The 16365-nt window shown below is 42.5% G+C and overlaps 1 protein-coding gene across 2 annotated transcripts in view; it reads left to right on the forward strand.

Moving 5' to 3' along the window:
- The window catches only part of PSTPIP1 (proline-serine-threonine phosphatase interacting protein 1), a 97323-nt gene that overhangs the window by 37428 nt on the left and 43530 nt on the right, over positions 1-16365 (forward strand). For both annotated transcript variants that reach the window (XM_030578764.1, XM_030578765.1), the window contains exons 2-3: positions 468-568; positions 6475-6549. In XM_030578764.1, coding sequence (XP_030434624.1) covers positions 468-568; positions 6475-6549 — 176 coding nt within the window. The remainder of the gene's footprint in view (positions 1-467; positions 569-6474; positions 6550-16365) is intronic.

A 16365-nucleotide genomic window follows, 5' to 3' on the forward strand; every position in this document is an offset into this window, starting at 1 on the left:
TGGTGTTGGGCTGAGATTCTTGAGAGAAGAAATTGCTTACATGCCTTTTGACCATGTTTGGTCCAGGACTGATATATGCATGTAAATAAAACAAGTTATGCTTAGACCATTCCCAGACACCATATCACGAATTTCTCCACCACTGCAAAATTGACCTGCAAGACCCTGGGGACATCTGCTCCTGCTCTGCAGGAGAGCAACAATAACAAAAGAATAGACTCTCTTGTAGTAAGTTAGCACACCCACCTTTGGTGAGAACCGTTATATGTAGAGGCAGTAGGAAAAATAATTTTTGAAAAGTTACTTTGTTTAAGTTCTGTTGGTTGTTTACATTCTGGGAGGGGTTAAACTTGGTTCTTGTTTTTTCTAAAGTGATTTGTTTAGCAATACTTACAGTAGGTTTCTTGTGCGCTTCAGAATGGTGTCTGCTAATCAACTTACATAACTGTTCGCCTTTCTGATTTCAGTGCAAGGAATTCACTGTCCACTCTGGCTATGAGGTTCTTCTCCAGCGAATGTTGGATGGGAGAAAGATGGCAAAAGATGTGGAGGACTTGCTCAAACAGAGGTAAGAAGTGGTGGTGAAGGAGGTATGAAAAACTGTTTATGAACTCATCTCACCTACTCCTGAACACTCTTGCAAGAGATGCAGGAGGATTCTGCGGGTCACTTCAGAATTTGATTCGGAGAGTACAGTCATACATGCTTTTAATAGAGAAATCTGTACAGAAATGATCTGAGGGCCAACGAGTTCTTAGCAGCAAAGTCAGACACCACGTTGGCATGTGAATCATTTGAATGATGACCCCTTCCCCCTCCCCCACACTCCGCATAGCTAATTTAAGACATATTTCCAAAAATGAAATGAATGAAAATAAACAACGTCAGAGTTACACCTTGTCATGCAGTTAAACAATGCTTGGAGGAGGAATCACAGACATGAGCAAGAGGAAAGACTAAGTCATCTAGCCCTCTCTATCAATGCAGGATTTTTCCCCTTGCACTATACATAGAGATAGACCTGAGTTTCAGAGTTAAGATCCAAATTTTCCCAAAGATTCTTTTTGAGGGGGGTGCAATAAGAGGAGGTTTGGAAGGACTTTAGATCCTGAGTTCCATTCAGATCCATCTCTAATCAGTTCTGTGTCTGTAAATACATACTTAACTACACACGCCCAATTTATTGACTAAAGCGGCAATCCTCTTTATTAACATCCAGAAGCAAAACATCACTGTTTTCCCCTCATTCACAGAAAGCCAATGCTTCACACATATTATAGTATGCTATTAGCCGCAGTGGGTCAATTTCCTATAATGACTGAAATTTGATCTTTCTTTTGGTGTAACCAGGGGTATGTATGGTAGCTCTGTGTAGACTTTTGCCAGGCATTCTAGGATTGACCATATTATTCTACCATCTTTTCCGGACTAGCTCTTTGTTCCTAGATCCTCTTTGAACATACTGTATGCATGTGTGTCCATTTGCAGTCTTTTTTTCACAGGTTGTCCCACAGCAACATGTGGTGGTTGCCATTAGTTTCTTGGTTTAGAAAATATATAGAAACAGAGGCCTCTCTTCATTCTAATTTTTGTCCTTCATTTTTAGCTGAGACTTAGAAAAGTTCTATTCAGTATTTAGTTCCAGTTTTAATTGGCTGTGTTTAACAACTAAGACACCATGTACGCTGTATGGTGCTACCCCAAGGCTATTAACTCATTGAAATGTAAATAGTCTCCCCAAAACATTTAAGTGGTTTGGGTTGATTTCCTTGGACGCTATCGGAAATGTCTTTTACCTGTGTCACACAATCCTGCAGCAGTCTCATAATGACATTAGGTGAACTGTACCCATTTGAAGTGATTTTTGGTGGCTCCTTAAACTCCTGGAGATCAAATCCTTTCTTGCATGTGTCTGTAGTGGCTAGGAATTATAGTATGTGATTGAGATTATGTAGGGGTGGAGGTGGGGTGTTTCCATCATTTGCAGGATACGCCTAACCATGGCTTGCAGTATGTGCAAAAAGGACTTTCCACAAAGCAGGAGAAAGATTCATCTCAAAGACATTCTGAAACAAGTAGCTGCAGAAATCTCTCAGAATTGTTCTTTCCATGAATTCTCACCCTCCTCCAACCCACTCCTCTGATCTGTAGTCGTGTATGTGTAAGTATGTGCACACGTGCGGCGGCTGTCAGAATCTCTTTACTTTTGGCTAGAAATGCATTGGAGCCGCCTCTTCCAAGAGTGATGCAAGTGCATGTTGGTGAGAAGGACAGAAGAGGGAGAAAGATGGGACAAACCAAACCTTTATTCTTGGAAGCCACATGAGTCACAGTCAGTGATTTTATCACAGCAGCTGCTGAAGGGGCCTTGCTGACACCAAGAATGGGTGCAGTTTTGCCACCTATCTCAAATGCAAACAAATTCTGTCCACAGCTATCCTGTTCTATGCACAAGGATGGCGTAAGATTACAGGGAGGATTAGGACAATGGTGTTTTAGGACAAACATCAAATTTAACTCACTCATGTTACATAAATGCTATGCATGTAAGATTGTTCGGTCCTTCCATCCCTGTTCCTTTCAGTCTGGTTATGTTTTCAGGCACTCTTCACAAAAGCTTAGAAACTTACTTTTTGTTTTAAATGAGAACTATGGTTCTCCTTTATGGGGCCCAAACATTGATTCTATTAACAACTCCTGTAAGTCCCCTCCAGCTTATCAGCAACCTTGGTCAACCTACGCATAGATTCAGTACTGTCAAATATGGGAATTCAAAAGTCATAAGTCATTCCCTCACCTCGGCCCCAAAACCATGCAGTTTCAAGAAAATGCATTTTGCCCTCTGATTTTAGGACCTTTAAAGGTTCACATTCTGTGCAACTTTCATTAAAAAAAACCATAAGCTGAGAGTCTCATGCAAATCACCCGACTGCAGGACCTGGGGCTTTTGGAAAAACAGCAGTAACATGAGAGCTGGCAATACCCTTTGATCACCATAGCGCCACCTGAGTTTAAAAGAAGATTCCATATCTCCAATTCAAAACAAACAAACAAAGAGCTCTATCACAAACCCCTCAATTTACCATGCAGCTTTTGTTCATGGATGATTATCCACATTTTCATGCCTATAATCACAGAAGAATCAGACTATATTAACACAACAAAAATTAATCACTCTTTTCCCATGCGCAGGGAGGAGAACTATAAACTGTCTAATTGGCTGCTCCTTGCTGTACAACTATTATTATTCAAATACAAGCCTCTTCTTCAGAACACACACGTATTACATACAAATCATAAGACAAATGGCTTCTAAGGACTTTATTAGAGCGAAGGGAATGAGAATCTTGTCACCATGTTAAACAATTATCTGCTCTCTGAGCTGCACATATACAAGGGGACACAATAAGCTAATGTATGACAAGATCCCACTTCAAACAGTAAAGGCTCAGAGCCCTTAGATGTTTGTTTTCAATACTTCCTTAGCAACTCCAGTTTTCACTAAAAAAGCTTTTGGTAGTCCAGGCATCACCCTCTTTTGAACACTGACATGGCATTACTGGCAAGGGCCTCTATTTGTTGCATAAGCACTAGTGGTTTTGCAATGAACTGTGCTGTGGTTTTTGCTTTGCAAAAGATTAAAACACAAGGAGTGTGTGTAATGTTCACATTTGCTTGAACCAATTTCCTGTACATGGAATTAAGGCAGCAATTACAAATTAAAACGTAGATATTTTCTGTATTTAAAAAAGAGAGATGGCCAGGTTAAAAATCATATCTTAAAAAATAATAAAGTGGCTCCAATCCTCATTTGGGGCCACGAAACACACAGTGCATCCAGGGTGCACATGCAGAAAGATGGCTTTAATCCACCTTTGCACTCCCCTGATCCTATGCAGGTCTGGCCCCGAGGGGCCATTGCAGCAGGTAGAGAATTACTGAGGAGTCCTGGCTACAACCCTTTTCCCCAGCCATGCCCCTCCCCTAGATGCAAGGAAGGGCCTGTGGTATGGAGCCACTATGCAAATTCTGTGCTACCTGAGGATTCGCCTACACTTGGGTGATCATCCCAGGGCTGGATACATTGGCTGTGGGGCTGCTTTGTGCTGCTCCAGTGGAGCAAAAGGCCCAAACGCAGGTGGGGATTGGAGCTGAAGTTCTTATCTAGAGCAATGACAGCATCTCTTATTTTTAAAAGAGAAATGAAAAATGAATTTACTTTTCACTCTTCACTCTGCATTTCCTCTCAATTTATCCAATTAAAGTAGACTAGTCAGTTTCACTTTGAAGGCATCTCTTACAAATCTACTGTTTTAAATAAAGGTAGTGAAGTGCCCCTGGGATCATACTTGATATTTAGTTCCTGTTAGCCCCAGAGGATCCCAAAACCACTTGGAAGTAAGAGGCTGCATGTGCCCATTGACCACCACTTGGGAAGGGCATTCACCTCTAGGGTGGACTGCAGCACTAAATGGGCAGACCACACAGGGCGATGGTAAAAATGTGAAACGTCAGCAGAATAATTTATTCAAAATCTGAACTCGAGTACAGCAGGTTGTAAAGTAAGGCCTATCACAGCAAGTGTATACAGAGAAGTGTTTGAAAGGCAACTAGGTCTCTTTAAAGACAGAATCAATCAAATCATCTCATTGTGGCAGGGACTTGTCTGCATCCATATGGAGAACACCCAGTGTACTACACCTCAACCCCATTATAATGCGGTCATGGGGAGCCAAAAATCCCTACTCTGTTACAGGTGAAACGCTGTTATATCAGGGTAACGGTGGCAGGGCTGCAGTGGTGATTTTAAAAGCCCAGGGCTGTGGCCGTAGGGAGCACCAGGCCCTTTAAATCGGTGGTGCAGTCCCGCTGCTGCAGCACCAGGGTAGCAGCAGCAGGGCTCCAGCAGTGATTTAAAGGGCCCGGAGCTCCACAGCAGCCGGAGCCCCAGACCCTTTAAAGTGCTGCCCAAGCCCTGCTGCTGCAGCCCCGGGATAGCAGAGGCAGGGCTCCAGCGGTGATTTAAAGGGCCTGGGGCTCTGCAGCAGCCAGAGCTCTGGACCCTTTAAAGCGCCACCAGAGCCCTGCTGCTACCGCGCTATATGCGAACCCGTGTAATGTCAGGTCGTGTTATAGCAAGGTAGAGGTGTACGTGTGCCAGATAAACAACAAAAGTCAGAGTGACAAATCAGGGAAATGGGGCTAACATTAATTTAAATGGGGCCTGTCAGGCCAAATAGCCATACACTTGTCTGGCAATTCCTTTAGGATACAGGGGATAACTTTCAAAAGTGCCCAATTAACTTAGGAACCTCAGTCCCATTTCCAAAAGCAACTTGGGTTTCTAAGTGTTTAAAAAAAGAACGAGGATTCTGGAGACTAACAGATTTATTTGGGCATAAGCTTTTGTGGGTAAAAAACCCACTTCTTCAGATGCATTTTTTTAATGAAAGTTGCACAGAATGTGCATCTTTAAAAGTCCTAAAATCAGAGGGCAAAATGCATTATTTTTAAACCTTATGGTTTTGGGGCTGGGGTGAGGGAATGACATGTGACTTTTGAATTCCCATATTTGACAGTACTGGATCTATGCGTAGGTTGACCAAGGCTGCTGATAAGCTGGAGGGGACTTACAGGAGTTAATAAAATCAAGTTTGGGTCCCATAAAGAAGAACCAAAGTTCTCATTTAAAACAAAAAGTAGGTTTCTGAGCCTTTGTGAAGAGCGCCTGAAAACATATCCAGACTGAAAGGACTAGGGATGGAAGAACCTAATAATCTTACACGCATAGCATTTATGTAAAATGAGTGAGTTAAATTTGCTGTTTGTTCCAAAGAACCATTGTCCTAATCCTCCCCGTAATCTTATGCCATCCTTGTGCATAGAACAGGATAGCTATGGACAGAATTTGTTTGCATGTGATATAGGTGGCAACACTGCACCCATTGTTAGTGTCAACAAGGCCCTTTCACCAGCTGCTGTGATAAAATAACTGATTACAACTCATGCCCAAATAAATCTGTTAGTCTTTAAAGTGCCATCAGACTCCTCATTGTTTCTGAGGATACAGACTAACACAGCTACCCCTCTGATACCAAGAGTTTAAGTCACTTTTGAAAATGGGACTTATGTGCAAACAGGCACCTGCTGGGGACTCTACTCATTTACACCAAGCATACACCACTCAGCTATAGACTAACTTTTCCACCCAACCGTGAGCCAAGCAAAAACAGAAGAGTCAATTTAATAAAAAACATGTATTCTCTCTAAGCAGATAAGAGCTTCTTCCAAGTCAGAGGAGGAGATCAGTGGGTGTCTTTTTAGATGAGCTCTTGCTAGCAGTGGCACTAGGGACAGAGAATAAAGACAGCTACAAACCAATTGTTTGCATCTCAGAGTCAGCTACAAATGCATTCTTGCAAACATGGGCCCAACCTCAACAGAAGAAAATAACTAAGGAAATTTTGTTAACAGGGCACAAGCAGAAGAGAGATATGGGAAAGAGCTGGTTCAAATTGCTCGAAAAGCAGGAGGACAAACCGAAATCAAGTAAGTCTTTTTCGAGTTTGTTGCATTAAAGTGCCTCCTGTTTGATAATCAGAGACATGGCTTCACTGAAGAAAGGGTCAGGAATGTCCATTTCACACTGAACTAAGATGACATTTCAGTTGGCTTGGGAAGCCTTATTATCCAGTAAAGCTCAGTTCACCTCATGAAGCGTTCTTTCTCCATTTGGCCCCTCTCGGCAGCTTGGTAATAAAATGGCAGTTGTTGCTGGGAGTTTCCTGAACAAGTTTTTATTTCAATTTTAGTGACCTCTGCAACCGGTCTGTGAAGGGATGAAAGGGAAAAGAGATTTGGACTTGGGCAGCTCTAGAAATCTTGGTAAAGCTTATATTAGAGATATAGGCCAACTTCTATAGCCACTTGAAATGCTTTCACTCTTCAGCTCTATTAACTAATATACTGCAGCATGCTAAAACAATACATGGTGCTTCTCCATGCCCTCTACTGACAGTATGTATAAAGTGGTGGGAAGGAGGAGAGGTATGTGTTGGCAGGGAATTCGACTTCATAAACAGCACTGCAAGACTGCTGCTATTTCTGATTGACACGGCAGTAATGAGACATCCTGTCATTACAGCTATAAGTAATAAGTAGTAGTAATGGTGTATTAAGGTGAAAGAGGATGAAGATTTGGGGTCACAGTAGTTAGGGCTGAAAGAGTGGACTCCAATCTACACAAACCTGTACTAAAGATCCCTAGGGTCACCCACCTCCTTCAGCCCAGATCTGATTTCATAATTGCATCCTACTGGTTTGGTCAATTTATCACTCACTTCCCCCAACGTGCATATGAATTTCGGTTAGTTTTTAATGGAAAATCTGACCTCAAACCTGTGGATTATTTCCTGGGCCCCATCATAGCATGCAAGTACCAATCAATCACCTGTATCACTGGCCCTCATATGCTGTGACATATCCCAGATTAAAGGGCCTACGGGGAAATGTTGAATTTGACTCTGGCCATTAATTTGAACTCTTAGATGAGCCTAGTGAAAAGCAGCGTAGAGATTCGAGGGACTCACACTAAGGGACATCTCTGGCATTATTTTTCTTCGCATGCTATCCCTTTCCTTTGCTGTGGGTCTCTAAGAAAATCCAGTAAGTTAAAAGGAAGAATTCTTTCAGCTGGGAAAATCAGTTTCTTGCAATTCTTGCAATTTCCATTGAAGATGGTTTTAAACATTCTGATAGTTCATTTCATAGAGTGAAAATGAAAAAAAAAAAAAGACTAGTGGTTTCAGAATTAAGAGAGTGGATTAATGATGGACTGTTTTGTCTCCAGTAAATCTGTATGCCTTTTAAAAGTCCAGGACTTACAAGAAAATTTCTTCAAAATTTCCTTCCTGGCAAAGTAGGGCTGGCAGAGATTGTATATACAGAAATGAAGGGCTTTGGCTGCTGTCCTAGAACTTCAATAGGCAACCTATGGAAATTGTGTCCTCAGTAACTATAATAATTTGATCTAAAGATAAGTCTAGGTTTCAGCATTGGGATATGAATCTGAATTTCCCTAAAGTTTAGGGATGTTCAGATCTAGGGCTTGGGTTCAGGCCCATCTCTACATTATACTGGTATTTATAATACTTTGTCATGGACGAAGAGGTGAATACATTGTCACAGTGTGTTGTAAACTCATTTAGAAAGGAATGTTTCTATAAAACCATGGCCAGACTAGTGGTAGTGATCCTTTTCGCTATGATGCATGTTGTCCCAGATGTCTCACTGTAGTGGTATATTGGGGTTGAGAAAGAGAGAAAGTGCCTTTCATCACTCAGCATCCTCTCTGATTGTTTAAAGAGCCACACAGATGGACTGAGAAGTGACTCTTGTCCAGAATATGGGGATATAAACTAGACAAAACTGAGATCTAAGCATGGCACATAATGGCATGACTAATAATATGTAGTTTTTATAGCCTATATTTTGACACCACATCAAGTTTTTGTTTGCTTGCCTGGATATATGCTGCAGACAGTAACTCTGCACCTAAGAAGCAATTCAGTCAGAGAGACTCAGAGTGGGAACAAACATACTAGTGACAGGCATGTATCAAAGGGCCATGTTAGTCTGGATCTGTAAAAAGTAACAAAGAGTCGTGTGGCACCTTATAGACTAACAGATGTATTGGAGCATAAGCTTATGGTGCCACAGGACTCTTTCTTACTTTGTAGTGATAGTCAAAAAGTTTCTAAAAGAATTGCACCACAGCTAACCTCATATTCCACATTCTAACTGCCTAGCCATGAAATTAAACAAAACTTGTACATCTATGTGAAATAGTGAATAGTCTGTCACTCCCAATAGTATTCCAAAATTTAGACTGAACTAGGAATAAAATGGCTCGGTGTGTTCAAATGTAGCTTTTGAAGCTGCATCTGGGCAGCAGTAAATCTGAAATGTAACCTAAGGATTTTGCTAAGCATTTGAATTTGTGACTCATATTTAACAATTAGCAGGAAAAACAGCTTCAGTTCTTCTTGCAGAACACTTTAGTGAACTTCCTGTGTCATGCCATATATAGAATCATAAAAGCTAGAGATGGAAAGAAAAAAAAATCGCAGGTCACTCAGTCTATCTTTCTGCCAGTACAAGATTGTGCACTCGTCTTTTGTCCAGCCCAGTTTTAAATGTCTCTAGGGAAGGGGCTTTCCATCACTTTTCTCAGGAGATTATTTCATATTCTAGTAGAGTTCAATGTCAGGAAGCTTTTCCAGATATTCAGCCTAAAAAAGTTCCCTCTCTTAATTTCATCCCATTACTCCTAGTTTTTTAGGTTGATACAAGGGAGGAAAATTTACCCCCATAAATACCCAATCCCAGAGAACATCCAGAAGGCCCCAGAGAGAAACAGTGGCAAGGGCAAGATTTTAATTTGATGGAACATTACCAACAACTACTGACAGAAGTGACTGATGAACTAGTTGAAAAATATCCCTATGGCTCCCGCAAGTCACAGTGATTCTCTAAAGAACTTACATGAAATGAAGCAGGAAGGCAAAAGGGGCTGGAGTGCTTAAGGAATAAAACCTACACAGCCCCAGTCCGGGAACAGCTGGCCTACTGACAAAGAACCACTGGCAGACCCTCACTGCAGACAGAAAAGCAGCCAAGGGAACCTTCCTTCCAGACACAATTGCATCTACCAAATCACAGATAGCAGAACTGTGACATGCAGCAAACAGCTGAATAGGGCCCCAAATACCCATGCCAATATGAACAGTTCTGCCCAACTTCACAGTCAGTGGTTGTCATTGGGCACTTTAAGCTCCCCTGGGGACAGGAGATGTAGAGACTGGTATCTTCTCTAACATCCACTCTACCTGAAGAAGTGGCCTGGGAACTAGAGAAAAGCTGCAAGAAGAAACTACTTGCAGTACAGGAAAGCCTGATCAGGTCTTCACCTCAGCCCAGTTGGGATGGGAAAGGAATGAGGCTAGGAGACTAAGCAGCACCAGTGAACACTGGTAAGAGGGAGCAGTCACCAGGGTTCACCTCTGTGAGCTTGCTGCCTCCTCTTTACAGCAGATACCTTGGGTTGATAGAAGTACAGCCTGCAGCTAACCATTGTCTGCCATTGAGAGGAGAGAGCCGAGGGCTGGCAACTTGCTGGTCAAATGGCTGGCTGCCCAGTTCGGGCTTGAGGGAGGACCAAGCAGCCAAGATATGGATCCTCAGAACCAAAGATTCATGCAGAGACTGGGCCCCAGAGGAAGAGACTCAAGGCTAATTCTTAAGGGGTAACCAAACTCTTTTAAGCCTCCTATAAAGTTTTGAATGAAGTTACTCGTATTTTATCCAAACCAGCCTGCCTGTGCATCACATGCCTAGGACAGTCTGCTGTGATAATTCCCTGGTAAAATTAAAAGATTCACCTCTCCTAAATTGGATCCAACACAACAAAGGCCTGGCCTCCAGTGATAATGGAGACATTCTTGCCTTCTAATAACACATTCAATTTTTTTTGCCTGAGTTTAGCAGCAGTTTCGCTCAGGAGGCTGCATCACAAGTAACACCTAATGATTTCTTAGTTACTCAATATAGTAACTGTTTCAGGTTCACCACAAACAAATTACTTGGCCAGTGAGAAGGCTTGAGTGGGGATTCTAAGGTTGTACAATCAGAAAAGAAGCCATGTTTGGGGAAATGGTAGGAAGAGGAATTTTGCCATAAACTTAGTTGAGTTATTACTAATAACTCAGTGGCATCATTTGTACAACAGAAAAGTTACCATAACCAAGGCCAGAAAGTTTTCAAAATATAATTTTAGTTCAAAAATATTATTTATAAATGAACCTGAAGAAGAACGCAGTCTGAACACAGGCATAGGAGTCAGGAATTGCCAAGTTCTAATCCTTTCCCACACAAATTCTAATCTAATTCACACACGAAAACATCATTAATATGGAGTTAAAGTTGCAGGTACTCAGCAGCACTCTGTGCTCCACTAGCCCTTCCAGAACAGAAAAGCTTGTTGAAAAGCTGGGAACACAGAATTACGTTGATGCTCCCTGCACAACCTCACTTCTGCCCCCCAAGGGGGTGGCAATAGAAGCCAGGAATATAACAGTACCTCATCCCTCCCTAGCAATCCTGCAATTTTCTCTATGGTGCCCACAACTTTAAATCAGTACTTTGTCTGCTGGCCCACTGACCCCTTCCTGCTGCTCAGAGGGGTGCAGTGAAGATGAGAAAGCCCTTTGAAGATTAAAAGCACCATGCATGTGCTAAGTATTATAGTGACAATTGTCAGATTGATTTTATCAACTTTTTAAAGCTATTATATTTTCAGCAGTAGAAATAATTAAACAAAATGATAAAAATTGTATAAAGGTACAAAACCTCTGAAAGAACATAAATCATAATAATATAGGTCTGTTATCAACAGAAAAGAAGAATTTGCTCACAGATCATTCCCTTTTTTAAACACTTCCTGCAGTTATTCAACTAGATTATTGTCCTTTTCATCCAGCCTAGCAACCTGCACTCCTAATCTCTGTCTGGCTTTCCTCCCCAAATTATTTCTACTTATGTACCTACCAGCCACTTGCTGCGCCATGAGTCCAAGGGAAGGTGTGGTCACCTATTCAAATACAGCCACAACCCTGTAGCTTTTCTCAGTGCTTTGTGTGTACCCAAATATGTTATAATGGCAGTTATCACCAAGTGATGCTGTTATACAGTCTTCCACGTTTCTTGTCTTAGTGTGAGAGCAGATGTTCAGTCTTAAGAAGACATGCTGTGCATTGTGAGTTTTGATAATACAAGGTTCTAGGTAGAAGCAGCTGTGCCAGCAGCAAAGTGTGCTCACTGTACTGGTGTCTGATTAGAGTTAATTCTTGTGGCAGTTACTCTCTGGGACCTGGGCATTGGGGTTAAAATGATCCCTGGAAGAAGGGATAACCTGCATGCAGTTTGTGACCACCTCTGTCCCAATATTGGTGTATATGTCTCAATAAGACAAGCCATATTTAGAATTTCCCCAGACTGCACATCACTGATTTCTCCTCCATTGGTAAACTGACCTTTAAGCCCCTCCCCTCCTCATCCCCCCACAAACATCTGCTACTGATTGGCAGAGGGACAACATTATAATAAAGCACAAATGCAGAATGAGATCTGACACTCAGCGAGCTAAACGGAATTTTAGTAACAAAACCGGTTAATTAGCAAGAAGAAGAAAATGTGGTGTCTCCATCTTTATCCCCATTGGCACTAGCACACTGAACAGTGACTTTCATCGGTAGATTCCCCTGTTCTGGTACTGACCTCAGTATTTATGTTAATGAAGGACAAACAAAAACATTTTCAGCACTAGTTCAGAAAGCACAGTTGAGACTTGGCCTTTGTGGGAATGAGCTCCAGGAAGTGCCAGTCCCTCTTTGTGAACCGGTACTGAAGATGGTCATGTCTGGCCTACACTAGTTGGGAAGCCTCTCTAAGTCAGAGATCCGAGGGGGCCCTATTGTGGTAATTCCATTTCCTCATATAAGAGAAGTTGCTGCTGGTTACCATGGTAATAAAAACTGTTGGCTAATATCCAGCTGCATAAAGTTATTTTATACAGATAGCCTGATCCAGGCAAATGTAGTCACTGTAGCTTCTTGTTCTTGGAGCTCTGCAGCTGTGGAAGCTACTTCCGATTTGGGGTGGAGTGAGTGTATCCCTCTCTAGCCTTGTAGTCCAAATTTAACTCATTGATTGGGTGGGGGCATTAGCCAGGGCCCTGGCTAATTTATTACAACACAATAAAGGAGACAGAGGCCTGATCCCGGCTCCCTTACAATGAGCTTTTCTCTAAACATGTTCACCTTAGACTCTCAACTGTCCACTTTGGTTCTTGTGACAGGGAAGGATTGGAGAGACTGGCTGGCTACTTCTTATACTTTAATCACCTTCATCCTCCAGTGTACTTTGGGACCTCCCATCACTGGTGCATTTGGGATGCAAGGGGTTGGGAGGCGCTAGTGAAAGAACTGGAAAAAGAGGCCACCAGACCAGAACTTCAAAGGGAGGAGCAGGGTATATCAGTGCAAGTATGGTCAAGGTTTTCAGAGCTTTTCATTAAAATAAAGTCTGAGATATTTGCATGTCTGCAACCTAAATTTGTACTCATAGTCTCATCTGCATGAATGTTAGATGGGGGAGGAGAGAGGACGGGTTTAGGACTTTTAACTTTCTCCAGGCTTTGGACTTGAACATCACTCTGAAGCCTGAGACACCAGATTGTCATATCTGGGCAAAAGTGGCAAAGATATGAAAAACATCCATATGTTTCACACAACTGGGAAAGGATGTCTCAAAGGATTTTTAAATCTGCAAGGTTTTTCAACTGAATAACAAGCTACTTTGAGTTTGCAAGTGCCCAATGGTAGTTTGTTCTATGGTCAGCAGAATTAGATACATGTAGAAGGAGTTTTTAAAGTGTATTAGAAACAAAAAGAATATTAACAATGGTATTGGTTCATTAGACCATTAGTAGATGGAAATGGTAGAATTATCAATAATAATTCAGAAGAGGCTGAAGCGTTAAATACAAAACAGAAATATTTATTGAAGAAAAAACTAATGTTGTAGTTATACCATATGATGAGGCTATCACTCCTTCCATTTCATTAGTATCTCATGAGGAGGTTAAACAGCAGATACTGAAGTCAGACATTTTTAAGTCAGCAGGCCCGAATAGTTTGTATCCAAGACTTTTTAAAGGAATTATCTGAGGCGCTTTCTGGATAGTTAATGTTGATTTTCAACAAGTCTAGGAACACAGGGGAAGTTCCAGAATATTGGAAAAAAGCTAATGTTGTATCAATATTTAAAAAAGGATAAATGGAATGTCCTGGATAATTATAGGTTTGTCAATTTGACATTGATTGCAGGCAAGATAATGTACTGCTGATATTGGACTCAATTAATAAAGAATTAAAGGTGAGTAATAAAATTAATACCAGTCAAAATGGATTTATGGAAAATAGATCCTGTCAAACTAACGATTTTTATGAGATTACAAGTTTGATTAAAGATAATAGTGTTGAGGTGATATAATAATAAACTTTTAGACTTCTGTAAGGCATTTGACTTGGTACCTCGTGATATTCTGATTAAAAGACTAGACCAATATCAAATTAACATGACACATATTAAATGGATTAAAAAATGGCTAACTGATAGGTCTCAAAATGTAACTGTAAACAAACAGGTGTGTTTCCAGCTGGGTCCCGCAAGGAGTGGTTCTTAGACCTATACTATTTAACATTTTTATCAGTTACCTGGAAGAAAACTTAAAATCATCACTGCTAAAGATCGACTATCTGATTACAAAGCTGGCTGAGGCCAAAGTTGGAGGTGTGAAATTTAAAGATTCATCTTTAGAGGATCTTCAGTATGCAGATGATGATGCTTTACTTGGAGAGACTGACACAGAGCAATCTGGATTGCTTGGTAAACTGGGGGCAAGCAAGTGATATATTTTAATATAGCTAAATTTATACCCCTAGGACCAAAGAATGTAGACCATACTTACATGATGAGGGACTCTATTCTGGTGAAAGTGACTCTGAAAAAGATTTTGGGGTTGTGGCAAATAATCAGCTGAATGTGAGCTCCCCATATGATGCTGTGGCCAAAAAGATAATGCAATCCTTGGAGGAATAAAACAGGAAAATCTTGAATGGAAGTGGAGAGGTTATTTTACCTCTGAATTTGATATTGGTGCAACTGCTGCTGGAATACTGTGTCCAGTTGTGGTATCCACAATTCAGGAAGGATGTTGGTAAACTGGAGAGGGTTTAGAGAAGAGCCATGAGAAAGATTAAAAGGTTAGAAAACATGCTTTATGGTGATAGCCTCAAAGAACTCATTCTACCGAGCTTAACAAAGAAAGGGATAAGGCGTGATTAGATCGCAGTTTATAAGTACCTACAGGGGGAATAAATATTTAAAAATATGTCTTCAATCTAGCAGAGAAAAGAACAACATGATCCATTGGCCAGATGCTTGACAAATTCAGACTGGAAAAACTGCATAGATTTTTAACAGGGAGGGTAATTAACCACTGGAACAATTTACCAAGGATCATGGTGAATTCTCCATCAGTGGCAATTTTAAAATAAAGACTGGGATGTTTTCTAAAAGATCTGCTCTAGTAATTATTTTGGGGAAGTTCCATGGCCTGTACTAGACAGGAGATTACATTTTCTGGCCTTGGAATCTATGAATTAAAAACTAGTTTAGTCCAAATACTGGTAGTTTAGAACCAAGCCAGATGTTTACCATGGCCATGGAAGGAAGAGAGGGGATTGGTATTTAACTGGTCTCCTGATATGTAGCTGGGGCACAGACAGAGGTGAAAGTAAGCTGGTACGGTCTGGTATGGCATACCTGTAAGAAAGCGGCCACCTGTACGCAGCCAACTATACCAGAAGAGCTGCTGAGCCAGGGGGAGCAAAAGGGGCAGATGTCCTGGGATCTGGTGATTTAAAAGGGCCCAGGGCCCTTTAAATTGTCACCGGAGCCCTGAGTGCTGTGGCCTGGGCAGCGCTGAAGGTCTAGCTGGGAGAGTCTGGCCCCAGTCCCACCTCTTCCAGGAGCCCAGAGCCGCCCCCCCACCTTGCCCAGGACCCTGGCCACTCTGCAAACCGGTAAGTTACTTTCATCCTGTGCAAGGAAGTTTCGTGCCCTAGGCAAAACTTCCACCTTGCGTCCCCCACCACCAGCTAACCCTGCCCACAGCAGCTAATCCCGCCCACCGACCCCTCCCTGCAGCTAACTCTGCCCGCCACTGCAGCTAACTCAGCCCGCCACCCCCCGACCTGGGGAACCCCCCCTGCAGCAGCTACCCTCCCTGCAGCTAACTCTGCCTAGGGAACCTTCCCCCCATTCTGCAGCAGCTAACCCTGCCTGGGGAGCCCCCCCCTTGCGGAAGCTAACCCCACCCCCTTCGCGGCAGCTAACACTGTCCCCGCCGTGGCAGCTAACCCCGCCCGCCACCATTCCCACACACACCCAGGGAGCCCTCCCTGCAGCAGCTACTGCCCCCAGCGGAAGCTAACCCTGCCCGGGGATCTCCCCGCCCCGCGGAAGCTAACCCTGCCCGGGGAGCCCCCCCCGCCCCGTGGAAAGTAACCCCTCTCCGTCCACAACAGCTAACACCACCCGGGGAGCCCGCCCCAGCTCACTTTCGCTCCGCCTCCTCCGCTGAGGACGCCAGCACCGCTCTAATTCTCCTCCCCTTCCAGGCTTGTGGCACCGATTGGAGGAGAATTAGAGCGGGGGCTGTGTGCTCAGAGGAGGAGGCAGAGT

This window comes from Gopherus evgoodei, chromosome 10, assembly GCF_007399415.2.
Source record: "Gopherus evgoodei ecotype Sinaloan lineage chromosome 10, rGopEvg1_v1.p, whole genome shotgun sequence".
In the NCBI taxonomy this organism is placed as follows: domain Eukaryota; kingdom Metazoa; phylum Chordata; order Testudines; family Testudinidae; genus Gopherus; species Gopherus evgoodei.